At 43.0% G+C, this 23,218-nt stretch overlaps 1 protein-coding gene across 2 annotated transcripts in view; it reads left to right on the top strand.

Annotated features, from left to right (window-relative positions):
* Positions 1-385: 385 nt before the first annotated feature.
* PTPN3 (protein tyrosine phosphatase non-receptor type 3) overlaps positions 386-23,218 on the top strand; it is a 170,570-nt gene continuing 147,737 nt past the window's right edge. For both annotated transcript variants that reach the window (XM_075022724.1, XM_075022722.1), the window contains exon 1: positions 386-588. In XM_075022724.1, coding sequence (XP_074878825.1) covers positions 462-588 — 127 coding nt within the window. In that variant the 5' untranslated portion in view covers positions 386-461. The remainder of the gene's footprint in view (positions 589-23,218) is intronic.

The following is a 23,218-nucleotide window of genomic DNA, read 5'->3' as shown; positions in this document are numbered from 1 at the left end:
GGCCTCTGTAGCAGAGAGGTGGAGTTGGGTTGTCCCACCAGGAATCGTGCCTCGGGGAGATGCAGTGGCAGCCCTCGCCACCTCGGTGGACAGCAGGAGGATTCCTGCTCTCCCACAGCGCAGAGCAGCCGAATTATACCGCTAGCTGTGGGTTATTTGGCGTGTAGGATTGATTTTAAATTATTTCCTGTATATTCGCAAAGCCATCAAGTAGTTTCCCTTTAAAGTGCACCAGCTGTGACATTCCGTAGGTTCTGTAATTTCAAATGAGGCGCTAAGAGACTACTCCTTTCAGCAACTTTTTTTTAATGAGGGTGGGTACCTGTTGCAATGAATCAATTAAAACTCTTCTGACACACAAGATGTGTGTTGCCAGACCTGTTTCACAGGTTTCTCAGGAGGGAGGATAACATGTGACAACACACAGAAGCCAAGAGTACTGGAGAAGATCAGAAGCTTGCATGAGTGAGCTTAGCTTTCCAAAATATTTTCTTAAAGCGCTATTCAAAAGACCACTGACCTCTGCAACAGTCAGCACCATGGTGGAGCAAGAGATGCTGCTGTCGTGTGCTTACCCTCAAGAAAAGTGTAAGTGACCAAATATGATTTTTTTTAATAAGAAATGAAAACAGGATGCTGGAGAAAGGAAATGAAAGAAATGATCTAGCCAGTATAATTGAAAAGGCAGAGGGAGTAGAGGGGAAATGCTAAAATAAGGAAATAAGGAAGCTATTAACTTTATATTGTAGGCATGCAACTGAAATATGATTAGCGTACTTGCAAGCAAAAGAAAGGATACTTGTATGAAGAATTCTGATATAGGAGCGTCATGAAGACACTTGCTTTAATCTTTGACTTTCCACTTGTATTTGCAAAGTGCTGTGGTGTGGGGCTGCTTGTGTGGCGGAGAATGTGAACAACGAGCTTTGATTTAGTAACTTGAGTGGCAGACTGGAGTGCTGTGAAAGCATTTTCTGGAAAGACAGTATGATTAAAACCAACGTCTTTTCTTTTGACAATGCAAAGCCTCTTTCCTAAGGCATCAGCTAGCTTTCTAATACTTTATCCAAATGTCAGCTGAGAGTTATGGTACAGTGCAAATATTCCCAAATCCATTCCTCCTTCCCCAAAGGAAGCTGTCACAGAACTTCTTTGCTAACCAGAAATTTTATTTTTATTACTCGAAAATGTAACACAGGCAAGAAAGAACAACAGCAACAAAAAAAGCTGTACGTGTTTGCTTTTAATATGATTAGGAATGTTTTAAAAGACTTCTGAAAAACACCAAGCCAGGTTGCTAGAGACGAGTATGACAGAAAGGTAGAAATGTAGCTGACTACAATGAAGTCGGGTAACTAAGTCTGGACTGGACTTGTCTGAACAAAATATTAAGCAAAGGTAGAAACGGAATTAGTATGTCCTGAAGCCACTTCAGTACACTGCCAGAACAAAGTTCAGTGCAAAAAAACCTTCTCTCTTTGAACTCAAGAAACGTTGCCTTTTGAGTAGCCCAGCTTGTTTTGGCAACTTCACGAGGATGTTATTTAAAACTTACTCCAGATGGAAGGATCGTCTTTGTTCTGGATGTAAAAATGTCACTTTGTACAGGGTTTTATGTTGGGTAGCAAGAGCAGAATAGGACAGGGATGTCAGCAAAGATGCAGTTTACCTGTGGAGAGATGTTTTCTGTTTTGCCTTGTTTTCTACCCCCTACAAAGACCCATGTGCAAAAGGCGACAGACAGTTAAAAATTTTCCTTACGTACAACATCCTGCTGAGCTGACTTAGGAGCCAGCCTGCTCGTAACCAACTGACTGTAATAGAGTTCAAATGAAACCTGGAGTTATGATATCTGTGCTGTAAAAAAACCAGTGATGCTTTCCTTTCTGCTGCCTAGTGTCCTATTAAAGGATTTTAGAAAGCAGGATGACACTAATTTAATTTTAGCTTTACTGTAACCTAAGTGATATAAGTGAGTGTTTTTTCCCTTTCATGGACCGATTTCTTTTTTTTTTTTTTTTTTCCTTTTCTGTTGTTCACTGTAATGTTAAAAAGGAAACAAGTCATACTGGGTTAAAATCATCCAATTGCCTTTTACGGAAGACATAAAAGGTAACTGGAGCTCTCAAATTGCTCAGTTTTGTATACGAAATGCAACTTTATACTGTGTGTCATTGCTTTTGCATGTGTGTAAGAGGGAAAGGGAGATTTCTCAATCTCAGTTTGGCCCTCAATTTTGCAGAAAAGTACTATGCTGCACTGTAGAGGCTGAAAAATTTGCGTGGAAAAAATCAAATCAAACTCAAAGGAAATAAATCCATAGGAAGAAGGAAGCCATGTAATACCCCAGGATGGACAAACTGAGTCCTCTAATTACACCTTTTGGTGGCATGAATCAGCAGTGACCCCCCTCCATGAAGCTGATGGAGTTACCCCATGGGCTGAAGAAAGGACTATGTGGAGGACCAGCCTTGTTGCGTTTAGGGTATTAAGCACTTGCTAGGAACAGGTAGTACATGTATCTGACTTGTTAAAAATACAAATTGAGCACTGAATGGGCCCATTCTGGCTGTAAAGGGTCAAATTGTGCTTCAGCAGGCGATGCATTTCAGCTCAAAATTAAGTGCTTTCTTGGACTGCTCCAAAACCTCAACCTGTGGCAGATTTTAGCTTATAAATAAAAAAACCTAAGTCTTTTAAGAAATCCTTTCTGCTAAGCAAAATGGGCATGGTACATCTTTGGGAGGCTGCAGCTACTTGTTGGGAGCTGTTGGCTTTGTATCTGTTGCTATGTGAAGTCAACAAGAAACTTGAAACTTAGTACCTGAACCTATGGTCTAGCTGTCAGTGATGACGCGCTTCCATGTGTCTTCTGCTTAATGTCTTTTGTCTCCCTAAACGTCTTTCAAGGGAAAACTAGGACATTTAGGGTTTTTTGGGTTTTTTTGTCCTCCAAGACACACCAGGATGGTTACAACATTGAAAAATTAGCTCATAGTTAGTCATGGGACATTTTTTCATAGGTCCATGAAGGTCCAGTGCTGTACTACCAGGGCATTCACTCCACAGGCAAATACTGCTCTTTCCTTGTGAATATTAGCTGGGATTTTCTGTGGTCTGTCACTCTGTTGCACCAGGCAGTTGGGGCAAACTACTGATTAGTAACGTCTGGTGTCAGGTATGTCTCCAGGAGATTGTCTCGTGACAGGTATGACAAGACCAGGAAGATAAAATGTCCTGAAACAGCATCACAGAGGTTAAGATCTAAGATCCCACCAACTCTCGCTACTGTTGTGGGCTTTCTTCCTGTCTCAAAAACTATTAGTTGTCAAAACAATGCTGTGGGAGGTGTACGTATTGCATATAGGCACAGCTACCTAACTAGGCTCAGCACGCCACCTGATCAGTCTTTTGGAAGCCATTCAAAAATCCCTTCTTGGCAGAGATGGTTTTCAAAGGAAAATATACTAAATTAGCCATTACAATGGATTTTACTCCTCTTAGAAAGCAAAATGTATGTAATAAATGCAGTTTCTTCTGGAACAGTGGTAAACAGACTTCTCAACTATGTGACGTAGTCCTATATGTTCCTAAATAGCCTCTTTGAAAATGTAAATTTCAAAGAAAAATAACATAAGCTATCCTTTTGCACTTCTCCCTCTGTGTTATTGTTTATTTTAATAATGGTTTCATAATTTTTCATGTATTTTGAATATCTTCTGTTAGTCTGCTCCTTTTGGTAATATTTGTACATTCCCAGAGCCCAGATACAAAAAAAAGAAAAAAAAAAAAAAAGGAGGGAAAAGAAAGTAACTTTGGGCAGAACAAGATTAGTTTGAACAACTTTGTTTAAAATACAAAGCACTTTTGTGCTTGTACTTTAGTTATCTGTCACACAATTAATACCTACTGAAATTATTTTTTTCAACCTTTCCAAAAGACAATCACCTTTAAGTTGAAACCAAGCAAGGAAATTTCAACCCAAAAAGATTTGTGTTTGGGGTGATGGGGTTTTGTTTGTTTGTTTGCTTGGTTTTGATGATTATGTTTTCCCAGCCATGAAATGTCAAACATACACTTTCAGAATGGCTTGCTTACATTTCAGATTTGAAAAAACATTCTAAAATGAATATATTTTATACTGGCTGCTTAAGAGCAGCACTGTGGTATTATGTGTGTGCTGATGGGAAAATGTGGGAGGCCTCTGTTCTCTATATGTCTTGAGGAGAAAAAAATGTGGTTATTGTCTAGGAAGAGTCTTTAAAAAGAATCTTTTGATCATATCAGAATGCATTTTTTTAGACTGGCCATTTAAATGAATGTTCACCCTCAAATCAGGAGTGATTGCCTCTTAATGACCCCATTGATTTTTTTCAGTCACCTACCAAATTTGCCAGTGAAGACTTCAGATTTTGTTTGTTTGTTTGTTTGGATTGTGGATTGACATATACAATCATGTCATATTAAAACTGGTCCCAGTTACACCCCAAGAAAACCAGCCCTAATTATCTCCTCATGGAAAGCTACCTTTTAAAGATCTACCAGGGAATCAATTTTTGATCCATCTAACGCACACCCTGTAAGTTCCAGTTAAGGCACATTTTAAATCAAAATGTCATGCAGTGTTAAATTGAGTGTCTTTCTTAGAGAAATCAAAATATACTGTCCCAGTACAGTTACTGTTCTTGAACAGACCTGTCATATTGTCAAAACAAAAGATTTATATAAGGAAATCTGTTTTCCAGGAAACTGTGCTGCCTGACTGTCAGCTTCTATGGCTCTGATTTTTTGATAACTTGCCAAATTAACACATCAGTGTATGTCAATCCAATCCATAGCTGTAGTCAGCTAATAGGAAATGAAGTCTATATCACTCCTTACTTTTTGAAGATCAGATATGTTCAAAGGAAGAAAAAATAAACTGAAAACAACCCCAAAGTAATACACATGCTCTTCATCTCAACACCACATCGGAAGATATTTCTGTGTGAATTCCTCTATGTTGACTGATCTCTGGAAGAAGGGCTTATGCAGTGCAAGTGTGGAGCCCAGGTAGAAATACAAGAAGGACAATTGTACCAGTCAAAGGTTACTGAGAAGTATATTTGAGGAAACTTTTAAACGGAATAGATGGACCACTAAATGCTTCTCTGAAAAACACATAGTGGGTATAAGCAGTGCTGGCCACTTGTTTCGCACACAGATGGTCTTAGTTGTCCCAGAAATGTGCCAGGCTCAGATGGAAAAGGAACCGGAGCTCCTCCGGAGGCCTGGCAGCTCCATAAATGCTGCTCACCACCCCGGAGGATGCAGGGACTTTGCCCACATGGCATCTTTGTGTTTAATGTTTTGCTGTTTCTGCTGCTGTGGTAACATGGAAGGGCAACATCATGGAAGCTTTGTGAGGAAGGGCAACGACGTTGAGGAAGAAAACAGCAAAAAGAGGTTTTAAAATGGATTTGGAATACGTTTGCCATACCGCTCAGCATATACTTTGCATCTCAAAGGTGTACGCATCTCTGGACCACTGAGCTTCTGGGTCTGGAAAGGTTTCCGACTCTTTGGAGGGTTTTTCTTCATCACATCTGTGAGGTTTTTGCCGTGCTGGGTTTCCAAGGGATAGAGGCTCTACTGCATTGGCCACGTGGAGCTGTTGGCAGTGAGGGGTCTGCTTACTTGCATTTAGCCTCACAATCCTACAGCATGACCTTGCCTCTGAAAAATAAACCCAATTCTGCTGTCATATTTTTGGCCCGGTTATGCTGTCAACTGCATCACCACGGAGTCAAAGCTGTAACGGGGTAACTGGTGTTTCCTTCCAGAGGGACGGTCTAGCTTGGAGTGCCGCAGTCTGCAGGGGGCTCTATCCATTGCCACTCGTATAAAAAGGAGACAGGTGTCAAATCCATACGAGAGTTTCTGATCCGGGTCTTGACCCAACTGAAACACTTAAGACTAAAATCCCAACAAAGCCGGTGGTCGTGAAGTTCAAGGACTTATTTGCTCTTAAGTTTACCAGGAGCTTGGAGCTGTACTTCTGTGCATGTCCTGAGTTGTCCCAACCTTGGTGGAGTTGAGTGAGCAACTGAAGGCTTGCTTTGTACGCATCCCTAACTAAGCCTACTGTAGAGACAGTCGGTCCCACAAGTGTCCTCGGAGCACGCTCAGCTTTCAGGGACCTATTCCTCACCCCATCAGGCGCAGCGGCTGTCGCTGTTTGCTGCCGAAACGCAAAATTCCTCTCCTCAGCCCGAGCGCTACGCGGCAGCCTGCTTAATTGCTTAGAGGACTTGGAAATTTTCATTCCCTATTTGAATAGGGAATATTCAAATCTATTTGGATGCAAATAGAGTTGGGTTCAGATCTGCTCAGCCTCTCGAGAGAAAGCCTGGCCAGCAGGAGAGAGGCTACCCTGGCAATGCAGCCCTGCTCCAGCCGTGCCACCAGCCTGCTGGTGGTTACAGCACTCGCTCCAGTGACATCCCTGGGTTTTGGTTCCCCTGCTGGGACCTCTTTTTCTTGTCGTTCACGTACAACTGCCACTGGTTAAAACACAAAATCAAGCGTAGACAAGGGCCAGAAACCTGGTTGCCCTCATGCCAGGTGAGTGTCCTGAGCATGAGAAAACATGACTCGGTTGCTTAATGTGCTCTTTCGCTTTATGGACTAATGAATCTCGAATTGTTTTCTGCACAGTTGCAGCTGGAGGATGAGGAGCGTATCCCTCCAGCCCACTCATACTGACCTACTTTAGAGCTGCTAATTGCATAATCTCTGGGGAGGCAAGGACCCGGGGGGGGTCCCACGCACATTGGGCAGCCAAAGCAGGGAACCAAACTCGGGACATCCACTCCCCAGGTTACAGCTTTAGCAGCAGGGTGTTTTATAAATGCGTGGCAAAGGAAGAACATTAAAAAGCCTAAGGGAAGCCTTCTCTGAAGGGAAGAAAAGGGGGGGAAAAAAAAAAAAAAGCCCACAAAGCTATATTTCGGAAGGGATCTGGTTTGCAGATCCTGACTGAATGCAAGTATCTCCTCACAGGTCTGCCAGGTGGGTTTTAAGGTTCCTCTCCCCACCCAGCCAGCTTTATTGGCTAGGTCTAAGCAGGTGCATGTTAAGCTGCTTGGGGTTGTTATTGCAGGCACCTAACACTCTTTGTGAGCTTTATAGATCTATTGCTCAGGATTCAGACTCTGCTCGAAGGCCTGAGATCTTAAATATGGGGTATTACACCAACTTATGCTGAGTCACCTAAGCCCTTTATTGAATCTGGCCCCAGTGCTTTTTTTCAGGCTTATTTGCAGAGCAGCAGGTATTATTACCAGCAGTAACTGGGTTAATAATAGGGCCTCTGAGAGAGAAAGCAATTTGTAACACCTGTGATGCTCTGACTGAAACATGTTCATTATCCATGTTCCCAGTTATGTAATAAGCAGAACAATAAAAAAAAATTACTTCTCTTTGCACAAATCTCTACGGTGCCTTCTGCCTGTATATGGCCACTGTATCCTGTTTGCTCAGTACTTGCACAGTTACAGTTGCCTGGAACGTCCTCAGCAGAATGCCCCTTGAGTTTTAGTAACTAGGCATGGACTAAAGAAATAAATACTGCAAAAGCCAAAAAAAAAAATAAAAAAAAATTAGACATTTATCTTCGCTGTGGACAGACAGTTGTTGTTGAGCACTTGAAGCCTGACAGATGTGGTTTGCTGGCAAGTGGGTGAGAAAAAAGCGGTATCTTAATTCATGTTGGGAGAAGGGGGGGGCTTTTCTTCTTCAGTTTGAGACAAAAAGGTCTGAAAACTTTCAAAGTTGTTCTTAGCAGCTCCATATACAACATATGGTCCTTCCTGAGCTTTTGACCATTCCCAGTGTGGGACTCTGCCAAATGAAAGTTAAACAAAAGTTACCCTTGCAAAAATATTTAGGAAGCCCTGTTTTAGAAGTGAGTGCACATGTTGGCTGTGACTCAGAGCACACCCACACACTGGGTAGACAGATTAGCATCTAAACCACTAGGCAAGTTCCAATTCTTGCTCAGAAGGTCAAAAAAGCCTGGGAAATGGCCATTGCTCCCTTTCTCCTCAGCACAATTATTTTTTTCCAGATTACAAAGTCATTTTGGATGGCACAGCAGCAGTGAAGTCAACTGATTTATTGTCATAACAATTGTGTTCCAAGTTGGGAATCAATTTTGTCATTTCTGGACAAAAGAATGAAGAGGGGATAAAAAACAAAACAAAACCCAACCAACCCAACACACCAAAACCCAAACCTTTTCCTTTGGATTTGTTTGTTGTAACATTTGTTTCTGCTCCACAGAAACCACTGGGATCTGTAAAACGTTTACTAGGGAGGCACGTATTAGATGGAAGAGACACGAAAGCCAAAAACCTCCTTGATATTACGCTTGTTTTGTTCAGAACCAGAGAAGGTCAAATCTGATGTCGTTTTTTTGTGGGTTTTTTTTTTTTTTTTTTTTATTTGGTGTTATACTGTCAGAACTCAACAGCTCAAAAGACCAAGACTGCCATATGCATTTCACATGGCTTCCACATACTGTAGCTGGCCTGTTTCCAAGCCACTTGTGAATAAAGTCCCTGCAGCTCCTCTGGTGTTGCCGGGAAGGTAACGGATGCCCATCCCCTCTGGCCTCCTTCCCACGCTGGGAAGACACAGGGATGGATTTTGGGGTAGAGCTAATAGTACTTTATTAGGCCAGAATTTAAGGTGTCCTGAAGTTTGAGGTAACTCCTATCCAGGAAAAAAAATAAATGTTATCAACTAAAAATTTCCATACTGATGCATGTTTTAGGCGTTGTTACTAAAAAGGGTTTAATATAGCAGTTGGAAGTTTGTGCGTTGTCCCAAAAAACTAGGTTTAGTCTTTTCTAGAAACCTCAGACATTCATGCAACCTAAACCATGAATATTTGTGGAATCAAAACAAAGGAAATAAAGCTCCAAGCTTCTAGAGGTGACAAAAGTACGTAAACAAGAGAAAGGCAGAAGTAAGGTCAGAATCAAAAACAATTTCAAGATTTCCAGCCATGGTATCAAATCAAAATCCGATTGCAAAAGGGAATTGGCTAGTTAGGCAATATGCAACGTCAGGTATTGTAAGTTAGCTCCAGGGTTTTTGTCTGTGTTTCTTTCAGTACTTTTATTGTTGTGGTCCAGATAATGAGGAGGCAGATAATACACAGTGGGCATGGGGAGCGACAGCAGAGTCTGAGTAGAAGAAACACTTTTCCATTTTTCTTTCTAATGATAATGGCGGAAAAGGGTCAAAAAATCACAATGATATGAATTTCAGTAATATAGAAACAGCCCAGAGCTATATTCACTGCTGCAGCCCTGTCATGGAGGAAATAAAAGAGATCTACAAGATGCATGTCTATTATTAATATTGCAGCTGCACAGGCAAAGCAGAGCTTAGTTAAATCTTTATTAATAACTAATCCCTTGAAAAAACATGGGTGGAAATAGTAGCTCACCTTGCTGGCTTGCAGTTTGGATTTCTCTTCCCCCGGTGTGGTTTTCGTTGAGCTGCCTGTTGATCTCTGTGCTTCAGAGACAAATGGCCTTACGATCCCCCCCCTAGAGAATCCTCTGCCAACGTTAAAAGCAGCAGGAACGAGAGAGAGAAAAAATAAATGGCAAGGATGAGATGGCTTTTCTACATTCATTCCTCCTGCTGGCGCCGTGTCAGAGGTAGTCCAAGAACTTGGACTGCAGCTCCTACTTCATTCACATCTGTAAGACAAACAAACTTCTACAGAAGTGTCTAGAACCAGTGCTCGGTAAAACCTGCTTTTCTTCTGCATTTGAAGTGCCATTCCAACAAGCTAGCTCTTGTTCCCTCTTCCAGAGTAACCATCGTGTATTCAGCAGTGAGGGTGCTCTTGCCAAAACGTTTCTCTTATCAGGATTATGCATTTGCAAGATGAAATGTCAAAGAATCTGTGTGATTAATCTTTTGAACTTTTCCTATTAATAAATACAGAATTCTATTTGGCTTCAGAAATGTTTTCCATAACAATTTTCCTTCAACACTGGGTGGAAATTTTGAGGTTTATCAGAAGTATTTGGGAGACTATTCCGATTTGGATTTTGCTTTTTTTATTAAGAAAAAAAAAAAAATCCAACACCTTTCATTAAGGGTATTTTTCATTTTCATGCAACTTTATTTTATTTATTAAATAAATGAGGGCAGGTCCTTTCCTCTCATCATAGTCCTGCAGGAAGGAGCTACCCCACCTTCCTACAAGCAGTAATTCACGGTCAGAGAAGGCAATACTGGGCAACTTTGTTATGCTTCGTTAAAGAGAAATTACTCAGGGCGGGGGGGGGGAAAAAGCACGTTTCTGTAGGAGGTGCTGTGCTATCCATGGGGGTTGCCCTCGGGAGCAGCGAGGGACCATTACCGCTCCGGAGCTGCGGCGTTCTCCGCGCGTGCAGGGTGACATCTGCCATGGTCATGACACAGGACGGGCCGGCAGCGCCTGCGTCCCTGTTATTTTTGTAACCACCTGAGATGACAGGAAGCTCTCGGCCATTAAGTCTGTTTTAATAGCTAGTAGTCATGGCTTCTATGACTGAAAAGCCTATGGAAAATGTGGTTCTGCTTTGCCATTTTGGATTTCGCCTGTGCCATTTGTTTATATGTTGTGGGAGGGCTCCGGCAAGTTGTCTTCCTTCCTTCCACACCTCGGTATCATAAGTGCCGGTTTTACCCCTGCTTCCTTGTTTTTTTTTTTTTTTTTTCCTTCCTCCGCAATACCAGCTGCCTCTCGCTGTCGATCAGAGAGGGTCCCTCTCTTGGCCATGGGAGGGTAAGGGCTGGGATGAGGGCTGGTGGCCAACTGTTTAGATGTGTCCCCTTCCTCCAGGGAGGCCAGAAGGGTGGGATGCTGTGTTGAGTTTGCATGGCAAGGTTTCGGTAGCGGTGGGGTTACAAGGGTGGTTTCTGTGAGAAGCTGCTAGAAGCTTCCCCTATATCTGACAGAGCCAATGCCAGCCGGCTCCATGATGGACCCGCTACTGGCAACAGCGATGGTGGTAGTGCCTCTGGAGAACAGATTTAAGAAGGGGAAAAAGGTGTTGTGGAACAGCAACTGCAGCCAGAGAGAGGAGTGAGAACATGTGAGCGCACCAGCCCTGCAGACCCCCAGGTCAGTGCAGGAGGGGAGGAGATGCTCCAGGCGCCGGAGCAGAGATTCCCCTGCAGCCCGTGGGGAAGACCACGGTGAGGCAGGCTGTCCCCCTGCAGTCCAGGGAGGTCCACGGGGGAGCAGATCTCCACCTGCAGCCCGGGGAGGACCCCACGCTGGAGCAGGTGGGTGCCTGAAGGAGGCTGGGACCCCGTGGGAAGCCCACGCTGGCGCAGGTTTTCTGGCAGGACTTGTGACCCTGCAGGGGACCCACACTGGAGCGGTCTGTGCCTGAAGGACTGCAGCCCGGGGAAGGGACCCACGCTGGAGCAGTTCATGAAGAACTGTAGCCCATGGGAAGGACCCACACTGGAGAAGTTTGTGGAGGACTGTCTCCCATGGGAGGGACCCCATGCCAGCACAGGGGCCGAGTGAGGAGGAGTCCTCCTCCCCCTGAGGAGGAAGGAGCAGCAGAGACAAGGTGTGAAGAACCAACCCCAACCCCCATTCCCTGTCCCCCTGCACTGCTGGGGGTGAGGAGGTAGAGAAAATCAGCAGTAAAGTTAAGCCTGAGAAGGGGGAGGAAGGTTTTAAGATTTAGCTTTTATTTCTCATTACCCTACTTTGCTTTGATTGGTAATAAATGAAACTAATTTCCCTGAGTTGAGTCTGGTTTGCCCGTGACAGTAACTGGTGAGTGATCTCTCCCCATCCTTACCTCAACCCCCAAGCCTTTGATTATATTTTCTCTCCCCTGTCCAGCTGAGGAGGGCACTGATAGGACAGTTTTGGTGGGCACCTGGTGCCCAGCCAGGGTCGACCCACCACAGATGGTTTTTACCTCCAAAGGCCTCCTGGTGGAGAAGCGTGCCTGCCCGTCCCGCTGCCTGCAGGCTCAGCTGGAGGCATCCAGCCCTGCTGCGAGCGCTCGGTCCAAAGCTGTGTGGAAACATAGTCTGCATTACCTGTTGAACCTCAGGTAACACTTTCCATCATTTTGGAAGGAAAAGAGCCAGGCTACAGTCCCGTAGCTTTACTCGGACCACCTTGCTGGTGTGATTCGCTCTGATTCTCCATTAGAAACCCTGCTGGTATTTATCAGTCAGCTTTTGGTGTGCATGCTGCTTTGTAGGCAAATATAATGACAAGCCTGTGCTTTTTTTTCACTAGGCAATAATCTATCAGGTGACTCATTCCATCGGCTTGATTTTAGATGCTCAGATAATCTAATATTGAAAACCTGGAAGGATGCACCAGAGTAGTTACTGAGATGAGTAAGCAAACAGCATGCACCACATGCTGTCAGTGAAAAGGCAGGGCTGTATTTTAATCTCAGATACACAATTTGGTATTTTCATACCATATATTTTTTAAAGGTGGCCATCATGCATTTTACCAGATTAAATCTTGCTTAACCAAGGGAGGAAAACAGATCTGCAAGGCATTGTTTGAATCCAGTACGTTCCTATATCTGCTGAGAACATGTCAGCACCATAACAAAACTCTTACAAATTCTTCCTGCTGCCCCCATAGCCCTAGTCCTTTCCTAAACTGGGGTGCGGGTGTTTTCAAAACATGAGTGTTGATTCCTAACAGAGTGATAAGGAAGAGAGGGAAAGCTAAAAACTGACAGCAGAGTGCATCTACTTGGCAAGTTCTGTGAGCCTGAAGGAAAGACAGCTATCAAATTAGACTTGATATACTATCTTCTTCCCTCTAGAAGGATGCTTGCATTGTTTCCCACTGTTACTTCTCTGCATGGAATGTATCTATCTGCTGTGTTTTGTGTCAGATAAAATGAGTTAAACAGAAATCTGATTCATGAAACTGGAATCTTGAGAGGATAAGCTTCCTGGAAAAAGGGACTCCTCTCCTCTCTGGTCTGATGAGCACTGATGATTCTGCTGGGAAGGATACTTAATAAACAACATACTATGGGCTATAGAAATATATAGGTGTAGTGGATATTACCATGCCCCCCCGGGCACAGTGGCAGTGCAGCCTGCACATGTTAAGTGAAACAGGGCAGTTCCTCTCCTGGCAGTTCACATGACGGCGTACATGGAAAATTTGACTTTATAAGGACATGGGAAATTTCTTCCTTGCTTTTTGTGCCACTGGAAGATGCATCTGCTGTGTCCAAGAGGGGTGTAGCGATTTTCCTGAGTCTGAGCCACAAGACATCTGCTGGAGAACTAAAGGGAGGAGAATTTCTGTGAGTAATTGGTGGTGACGGATGATAACAGCTTCTCCAGGGCTGTGGGCTACCCACCGTGGGAGGGGACCCGGCTAGGCGGGCAGCTGGGTCCCAGCCCAGCTCAGCAATACCAACCACCTTCAAAACAGCCTGCGCTGCCTTCTTTCCTCGTATCTCAGGGATTTCACCCCCGTGCCACTGCAGACCTGCTGCCAGCCGTGTGCTCTACCCATCCCACGGTGGAGAAGGTCGCGGCTGGAAACCCCTCATATAAAGCTCCATATACTGGCTGACCAGCTCGTGGCTTGAGCTTTCCTTCTGAGTCTCTGCAAAGACAGGATCGGGGTGCTGGCTCTATTCTGGCTTTAGAAAAGCTCTGATAACTTGTGGTACCTCTGGACACAGCCCCCATGAATTTCTTTGTCATCTTTAACAAAACACTTGTAGGCTATGTGTCATGGGTGGAAATATGACAAAATAAGGAATCACGGGTCTTTTCTGTAATCCACTGTCAGCCAGCGAGTGTAAAACGCACCAAGTTGCATAGGGGTTTTTTTTTGAAATTATAAGCTTAACAAAAGAAAGCTCATTTTAAAAACAAATGAGGGGGAGCTGGCTGTACAGTGGTTACAAATTGGAAATGGACTAGCAGCTTTTAAGAGAAAATCCACCATGTCTGCAAAATATGTGGAAAAAAATAGGAAAGAACAGATAAAGCAAACAGGAAGGACAGGTGAAAGATGCTACTTTCATTTTCTGGTAGTGTGCCAATTTGCAATTGCTAGATATTAGCAAGGTGAAAGGTGTGAATTACAATGACAAAAGAGTCATTAAGCCAAATTCCAACAAATATCTTCAAACTTCACCTTGTTTCTGATGTAATATAATCTCATTTTAGATCTACATTTATGTTTAAAGGAGTGAATTAACCCCCTTGGTAATTGCAGACTAGTTTATCCTGCTTTTGCTTACTATGGGGGAATAGTGTCACGGGGCAGTTGCTCCAGAGCGCTCCATACACCCTACTAGTTTATGTCGCCTTGCACAGGCAGTCACGCTCTCCCTTGGCTCCTTTGTGCCCCTAAAAATGTATCACACAGGCAGCAAACCTGCATAAGAACCACTTACGGTCGAGACTTTTGTTTCGTAGAGAAAATGGTGGGGTGGGACAAAAGGCTACTCCAAAGAAGACTTGTTTCCTCTATCAATGATTTTAAGAACTGGTGTTTCAATTTTTTTTTTTCTTCTAAAATGGCTTTTGGCTTAACACCGTGTTTCTCTCAGGCTTGCGGTTCAACCTGTGCTTTTTTTTTAATTGCTCCTTTCAACCATTCTTAAATGTGATCTTTACTCTCCCTCTGCCTCGGGCTGTGTGAGCACCTAGTGCAACCGTTCCTGGTGGGATTCCAGTATTGCCGTACCCTGTCTGTCCGGTTCACAGAAAAGCCTAGCTGCATTTGGAGATTTAAGGCCACTTCTGTGGAAGACAATATTAGTGTTTTACTAATAACTGGTGAAAAGTTTCTTCAGAGCATTACTGAACCTTCTACTCACATACACAATACGTTATAGCAAAGGATGAAACAGATCCACTTCCCCATCTCTAAATATTTCCTAAAAAATACACATACATTCCTTTTGACCTAGATCTCCATCACTGGCTGGGAGCAACCTGCAGAGTGATGGGGAGGGTTTTTCTTCTCTGCCAGGGCCTCTCTTTGTGTACTTGAAACTTCTCAGTAATACTCACAGATCATTTAGTGTCCTTAGATTTCTAGATCCAAGATGTAGCAACAGTTTGGGATCATCCTTTTTTCTTTGTTTTCTCTCTCTCTCTCTTTTTTTTTTTTTCCCTGTGTTGAATTGTGGGAAGAAAACATCCTTTTAGACCATTGCCAGCTGAAGGCAATTTCTCAATATTTGGCTTCCCTATTGTTTCTTCAGAACCTTATCCTTGTCTCTATTTTGCTGTTTCTTTAAAGCTTTTGGTTTAACCCTATGCATTCAGCCAGGAGACCATCATGCAGGCAGCCTGAACTCCCCAACACTGGTAACAAGCTGTTCTGTAAGTGGTGGGACTGTAATAAGAAACTAGTGCAGATTCTCCCACATTTAGTAAGATGTATATTTGGTTTTCTACCCTTAATGGCGTATGAATAGTGTTTCTTTTCCAACTTTACTCACCAGCCTTCTTTCCTGAGATTGTAAGAATTGCAGAACTTTCTGACAGATTTGATCAAAACTAGATTCAAAAACTTTTGGGGGTGTGGGAAGAGAGGGGGAGGACAGGGAAGCAAAGCAGCACACTGAAAGCATGATAATGTAATCCTTATTTCCTTAGGACACCAGACCAAAGTGTATCAGAGATAACTTTCTCCTCCTCCACAGTATTCAAAAATAAAATTTTAGTGAATCCAAATAAAATGTCAAAAATTGAGTTTCCTGAAGGGAAAAATTTCAATGAATCCAAAGCAAAAGTGATTTGGAACTGACTTTTGGAGAACTTGAGGACATTGCAGCCTTCTGTTCTTAAGTAAAATAAAAATTAAAAAAGAACCCTCTCCAAAACCCTGCAACCCTGTATGAGAAAAAAAACTTACTATTTTTTTCTTTTTTTCCCTCTTCTAATCCCTACTAAGTGCATAAAGTAATCGGATTCATGCATCAAGTATGTCAGCTCAGAAGATAAGCATTTTCAATTATTGTAACAAAGCACTAATTGCTCCTACAAGTTCCAAACATCTGAAAAAAGGCAGGTCTAGCAGATTTTTTTTTTCTTTTCACATCATCTCAAACCTCTTGACTAATTTCTTATCCACTGGCTAAGATACAAAGAAAGCCCTTAGATGAAAAGCAGGGAAATACAAAATGTTTAGTTTATATAAGTAAAGGGATCAAGTCTTTATTTTTTTTTCTGATTATAATGACAAAGGCCATAGCTGTTCCTGTTCATCCATGTTTCTGACGCAAAACCATTCTGGGTGTTGCTCTTTCTAACCAGCAATGCGATTCTGCTGTTAGGAACGGAAAGCTCCACAGCTTTCCCAAGTAGCGGATGCTGCTGGGGTTTGGTTTTTTTTTTCTTCTTTCTTTCTTTCCACTTTTGGACTTCAGTAGAAGCTGACTGAGATGAGAATTTCCATGTTTATTGGGAATCCAAAAACTCTGAAAAAGGACAAATATTTCACTCCAGAGGAAAACAAACGTTTCAAAATGTTTCACAGTGGCAGAAAAAACCCATGTTTTGGAAACAGTCAAAATGTTTTGTTTATGAATGAAATTGAGCTTGAAAGTCCACTTTCCATGGCTTCCATGTGGCTTTTAAGATCCAGTGAGAGGAGGGACCAGTTGTGAGATAAAAATCTGGAAACCACTGGTTGAGTCAACTGGGATTTGAGGCTTGCAAGCTCTGTACTGCAGAGCCGAAAGCTAAGTTGCAGTGAAGTTAAACCCCAGGGTTACCAGACCCTTGTTTCTGTGGCAGGACCCTGAGGGGGTTTTTTATTCCATGTGGCAAGGTCATGCAGGAATCCCACTGAAAAACCCACAAGTATTACGAGCTGTGGGAGCACCATAGCCTATCATGTGTCCTCTCAACATACTTTGTTCTGTTGGCAGTTTTGGGTAATTTATTTTTTTAACAGTTACACTTTGGAGAAACATTTGAGTTCTCAGAAATGGAATTCTCCAGTAAAAACATTTCGTTGGAAAATCCCCTATCACCCTGACTTCCGCTGCCTCTCTCAGACATGTTCGTTCTTTCAAGGTTGGGACTGAGGAGTTTTAGAAACAAATAGGGTGTAAATGTGGTGGACTTGGAGGAGGTGGAGGGTTTATTACTTAGGCAGCTAGAGGTTGCACTATAATGGGTGCTGTCCTATAGGGTGCTATGACTACATCTTGTGTATTATACAGGTTTAGCCACATTTTTGTGAGCTATTATTAATGCTGACTTGCAGCATACGCCTTTGGAAGCCGTACAGTCAATGCATACCTGCTTACAGTGGGAAACTAAAAAGCCTCAAATTTCCTCTTGGCTGGCTCCTTCCTCCTACGCCCAACTCGGTCCGTGCCATTCGAAAACAGAAGTTGACATCAAGTCATTTTCTATTGTTGGAAAAACACTCATAAGAAAACCCACATCCCCTGTTGTAAATGCATTGGAAGGTCGTGGAACAGGTAAATTTGGAGACTGCTTCTTTTTAGATTGTTTACAAATGTGTCATCTCCATTTTTTGCCCTCATCTAATACGATTTTAGCAGCGGTAGCAGGAACGGGCACCATAGCCACTTTCTAATCAAATTAACCAGGCCTCCTCCCACTCAGGTGGAAGTCTGGTTAGATTTTCCAGCTTGGATTTATACCCTATGGACATGAGTTCAGAGGCACTTTATCCGCTCTCACGGCTTTCGTTGCCTTGTCGCTGAAGCAGAAGTACTGCGGTAGTTATCAGCGTTACTTCTGCATGGCTGCACAAAGATGGATTAGCTACTGTATGAAAAAACTGAGCTGTTTAACTCAGCTGAGATCATCAGACCGGTTATTAGATGCAAGAATGGAGCTTAAAATCAGAAGCAGAGAACAGGATAACAGAGACTGGCAGGTTAATAAGGAAAATGCCTGATGGATTCAGACTGGGCTTGCTTTAGTGTCAGGAGGAGCCATGTGGAGTTTGAAATAGCCGTAGAACAGGCAGGTATGGAACTGCAGTTCTCTTCTGCACAGAAACCCAGATGGCTCAGGCGCTCTGCTGGGATTTATCAGTACAGCTCCAGTTATTTCAGTGATGCTTTGACACTTCACAATAATTAAGGTATTTTTGTCTAAGGTATGTTTCATCTCACAGTCTTAATTTTGCAGATAGGAAAGATTATTTTTAAGGAAGTGCTCATAGGCCAAAGTCTAATTTCTGCTTTACTGGTATAACCGAGAAGAAACAAATCAGACTTTCTATTTTAGATGCTTGTGTTCTAACAACTATTTTGTATCTATTTTGGTACTAAAGCTATGCTAATTTCCAGCTTCAATAATTAATTGGTGCCATGAGTGTTGCATCTCTAAAAGATGAATTTTCTAATGATCCCTTTGGAAATGGTTCTTCTTAAACCAGCAGGTATTTAAAAAGCCACCTTCCTGTCTGAGATGGATTCGCTTTGGGAACAATCCCTGCGTAATTAAAAATTATTTTTGGAATTTTTTTTTATTCATAATTTTCTAATATGGCTGAAACTCATTAGGATGCGAGACTTCATTTATTAGGATATCCTTGAGCAGGAGCAATAGCAGTAAGATTCACTTCATTAAAGGCAAATGTAATCCTTACAGTAATCGACCTACTGTTCACAGCAAAGAACTTCATTAGCCAATGTTAATTTGAGGCAGAAACCTGCAAAAGTAAAAAAAAAACCAAACCAAACCTCAAAGTGAAGGTTACTAACTTTCTTTTGTCCTTCCTTCCCTAGTGGCTTTGCCATTCTGAGGTTGTCTTTCCACAGATCACACAAGATGAAGCCATGTAAATTAGCATGGGCTTCAAAAAAGCTTTCATGGATTATGTTAGCTGTACATCTAATCCCAGCTGTGGTTTTACCTTCGGGAAGCTTGGCGATATTGCAGTCATCACTGAACCACTGTTGGATTCATGGTGTAAATAAATATATCTCTTTTTAAAAGAAAAAGTAGCAGTTCTGTTGAGGCTACCCCACTATTTCACGTCAGTTCATCCTGAGGATCGACTCATATAGACAAGGTAAAAGGTGAGGTGTGTTCTGCACCCTCCCTTCCCTGCCTTCCTGCAGAAATGCTGGAGGCTTCAGTGCTGTAATTCCCTGGAGTGCAATTCCTACGTCCTGCTCCCTCCAGCACCGGGGCCCGAGCTGGCGCAGGGCAGGAGGAGGAAAATACAGGCTTCCTTGCTACTGAACCCTGCCAGGCTCATACCTTTAGGAATGTCCTTTCGTTTCCAGAAGGATAGGATCTGGTACAGGACTAAGTCTCAGTTGCCTGCTGCTTGCACCGTCACTTTGCATTTTCCAGTTGTCTTAGGGCTGAAGCCATGGGGTTGTACTCTGTGCTCTCTGCAGCACCTAAATCATCCTTGTCCTCGAACCCGCTCCTCAAATTCACATATTGTTTATTGATTAGCACTGAGTGTAAATCTCAAGGAGAGCCACCCAAGTCTGAAGAGAATGTGTCCCTAATACACAGGGTTGGGCAAGTCCACCCCAAGCCATAGCTTCCAGTCTTCCATCAGGAGTTTCCACAAGTCTGCACGTGAAGTAGCAGTCCAGCATTCAGCTATGCTTTACCTTACCAAGTGTGAGTATTTCCAGTGGGCAAGCTAGAGATTAGCCAGGGAGCTTAGCATTTCTTCAGGGACCATCCGTTCCCAGGACAGTATTTCAGATGCTTATAGATACTAATGGCCTCCAGAAAGGTGTTTTTGTTTATTTTTTTTAGTGTGATGTAGAAACCCAGTTGAGTGAATGCACGTAGTGAATATTTGTTTACCAATGTTTTTATACTGTTACAAATATCAGCAGATTACTGAAAGTTCTGCATGGAAAATAAAATCGTAAATGAAATCCTGCCCTGATTAATTTTGGAGCTCCAGCTTCCACAGCAGCAGGTTAGGGATTTGTTATTGCAAGGTGCCGGGCACTCTGTGCGTTGCTGTGATTGAAAGCTGAAGACATTTAGAACCTTAAAGAACTGGAAAAAGGTAAAGCCCTTGAAACAAAGTTGTGCCTTACTCTCATCAGGCCATATACTGTGGTGAGGAGATACCAGACCCTGTCCTTTGATCCCCAAAACAAAAGCAGACAACATTACAGCCTTATGGAGAACCCCGGTGCGCAAAGCTCTTGTGGATTTCCCTTTCAGCTGAGCACAAAACCATCGAGGTTCAGAAAATCGAAGTAAAGGACAGCATGTTGTGATGGCATCTTCCTTCAAGTATACAGTCCCTAAAAGGCGACGACATTTACACCCCTGTTCCTTTCTGAACTTCAACAGCCTCTGCTATTGCAGCTCCCTGTGACTCACATGATTTATTTATCCCAAGAGGCATTGTACATTTGATACTTAGTTCACTTCTATTTTGGATAGTGTTACTATTAGCCTTTCAGTTTTATAAACAGCTGTAGGCAGATGATGAGATATCCAGGCTTATTGTTGTTCTACATGTGTGTAGGGCAGTCTACCGCCCTGTCACCGGCCACAAGCCCAGTGGGGAGGCAGGGATCATCACGGAGGCACGGCCATCACAGCGGCACTCAACATCGGATTTCAGCACGGCTGTGGCCAACAAGGGTCCCAGTCGGTCACCGGTTGACAGGGATGACTGGGAGCAGAGGAAGGTTGCTCGGTTTTATCTTCAGAGACCATCGCTGCTCAGACGCTGGCACCCCATCACAGTACTAGGTGATTTGCAGCACGAGTTTCTAGACGATGCCATGGATGAAAACCTCACGGCTCCGGGAAGCCACGGCTCTCTCTGTCCACGCAGGACCCTCAGAGCTCATCTACAGCAGCAGCTGCAGTAAATGACAGTGCAGCCGGGCCAGCCGGCACTTCACCAGCACGTCGTCTAGGTCTGCGAGCAGGCAGAGCTCAAGTCACTACTACCACGGGCAGGGCACCGTACACCCAGGGAAAGCGAGGGTAGACCCAGACCCAGAATTTCTTTCTATGGAAACAGCTACATTTCTAACGTTACCGTAAAACAACACTAGTAACGGTGTGAGCTGACCGAAACTGAAGTTAGTTATACTTTGCTTTCCCTCTTCTTTTCCAGTGTCAGAACTGGAATAATACCCTTTCTGCCTGTAATTATGTTTCCTGTGTTATTTTTTCCACATTGTAATGCGCTTTCATTCATTAGTTTTCTTAAAGAATGGAACGTTTACTTCCTTCCTGCATTTGGCATTAGTTAATGAAGTGCAAGCAAATATTAACTCAATTCTCAAAAATGCGTATCTGTTCTTTCCTTTTTCTAATTAAGGATCAACGCAGCCAAATGCATGTGGGGAAAGTCTTATTCCTATGCTGGAAACAAATGCAAGATTCAGCACCAAATAAATGTTAATTTCAAAGCTGCTCATGGCTAAAAATAAGAGAAATGACTGTTATCTCAGCATCAACAACTGGAAGAGCTTAAAATTGAACTTGGGTCTAAAATCCAGAAGTCAGCAGGGTAGCAACCTTCAAACTGTTCATGTCTTGGCAATTAATCTCATCCCATATAAACAGACTTTGTATGCCTTGCTATTTGGGCATGGATGAAAACAACTGCGTAGGAGAAAGATTAAGAAGAAATGGGAGGGAACCTTCAGGCTCAGGGGATCTTGAATGACTTTTGTTGAAAGAAAACAGAAGTATCTTTCATATGGGGCTACATAAAGCATCCATGCACTATCCCAGTTGCTCGTGTTTCTTTATTTCAATGGTTAAGTAAGGATCAAAATTATAGCTTCATTGAAGTCACGGACAAAATTCAACAGGAATGTTTGAAGCTGACTTTGTGAGATTTACAATTGAAAGATAATAGAGGTAAATAAATGTTTAAAACCCATATTAAATTAATGCAATACACCTTGTTTTGAATAAATAGGAGGTTGAAAATTTGTGCTTGTATTGACCATGTTCCTATTCACTTTAACTGTCTTAGGGAAAGGTAGATAATAATAAAAATATTACTAGAAAATAACAGTGAATGTCATAAATACTTGGTCAAGCCTGTTACTGATACGTTTTGCTGATCCAGCTCTGTTTCTTTAAATGTCACAAAAGAATATTAATTTTACCTAGCTGTGGTGATTTTAATGCTCAGTGGTAAAGGACGACTCCTTCTTTATCCAGTGTCAGGGAGGGAAAATGCTGTGAAAGAATGGGTGGGGTGTACTCTCTATTTGCTTTAGCTAGATCTCTGTAGCCCCTTTGCACTTCTAGCACTGTCAGGAAGAAGCTTTCTGTTGCCTTCAGGGGAGAGATGGATCCAACCCCAACCCTCAGTCCAGCAAGCCTTTACACGTATTGACAGCTGTATTACTGATCAAGGAGACAAACGGTTATCACAGTAGGAAATTCCAAGGAGAAGCTCAGGGACTGAGTTGGCAGTTCGGAGAAAGCTAGGAATCTAGCTCTTGGCTGGAAGAATTACAGCCATGGACACTGTCCTGGATATAGGCATGTAAGTCAGGTCAAGTCTTTGCCACAAGTAAGGCATAAGCAGTTATAACTTATAGATCTTAGAGTTTCTGCTCTCAGCTTATACAAGAGACTGATGTTTGGTGCTTTTTTGTCCAATATGCCTTATTTGGAGCTAGGATTTGAATCTCCTCAGAGTTGCAGGGGAGGTAAATCCTTGGTCCTACCAGCAAGGCAGATGGAGCAATAGCTGGCTTCGCAATCTCAGTTGCATGTGGCAGAAGGTGACCTGTGTGGCATTGCCTAAACACAAGTGATTTATAGGTGACTCCTGAGCTGCTCTTCTTCCTTAGACTCTGCAGGTGTATAAACAGTAGGGAGATAGAGACAGGGCTATCGTGTGCATAACCCGCAATTATGCCTGTACGTGTCTGAATATACTGCTATCGTTGTTGGACTCCTGAGAGTGGAGAGGGTTGCCATCACACGAGGTGACCCAGAACTGGTATCTGGGCTGCAGCACTGAATAATTTAGACCAGCTTGCCACAGTGGCTTGAAAACTAAAATTAAGACTTTACAGCTTTCTGGAGAATTCCACCAAACTGCACCTCCACAAAGGTATTACCTGTAACAGAAGCTATCACAGCATTGCTCATGTCCAAAGGGAGGTGAAATCCTCTTTTTGATAAGCTTGTGCGTGCAGTTACGGGTGTATCTGTA

Source organism: Buteo buteo, chromosome 3, assembly GCF_964188355.1.
Source record: "Buteo buteo chromosome 3, bButBut1.hap1.1, whole genome shotgun sequence".
Lineage (NCBI taxonomy): Eukaryota > Metazoa > Chordata > Aves > Accipitriformes > Accipitridae > Buteo > Buteo buteo.
This window is presented reverse-complemented; position numbering and strand designations above follow the sequence as displayed.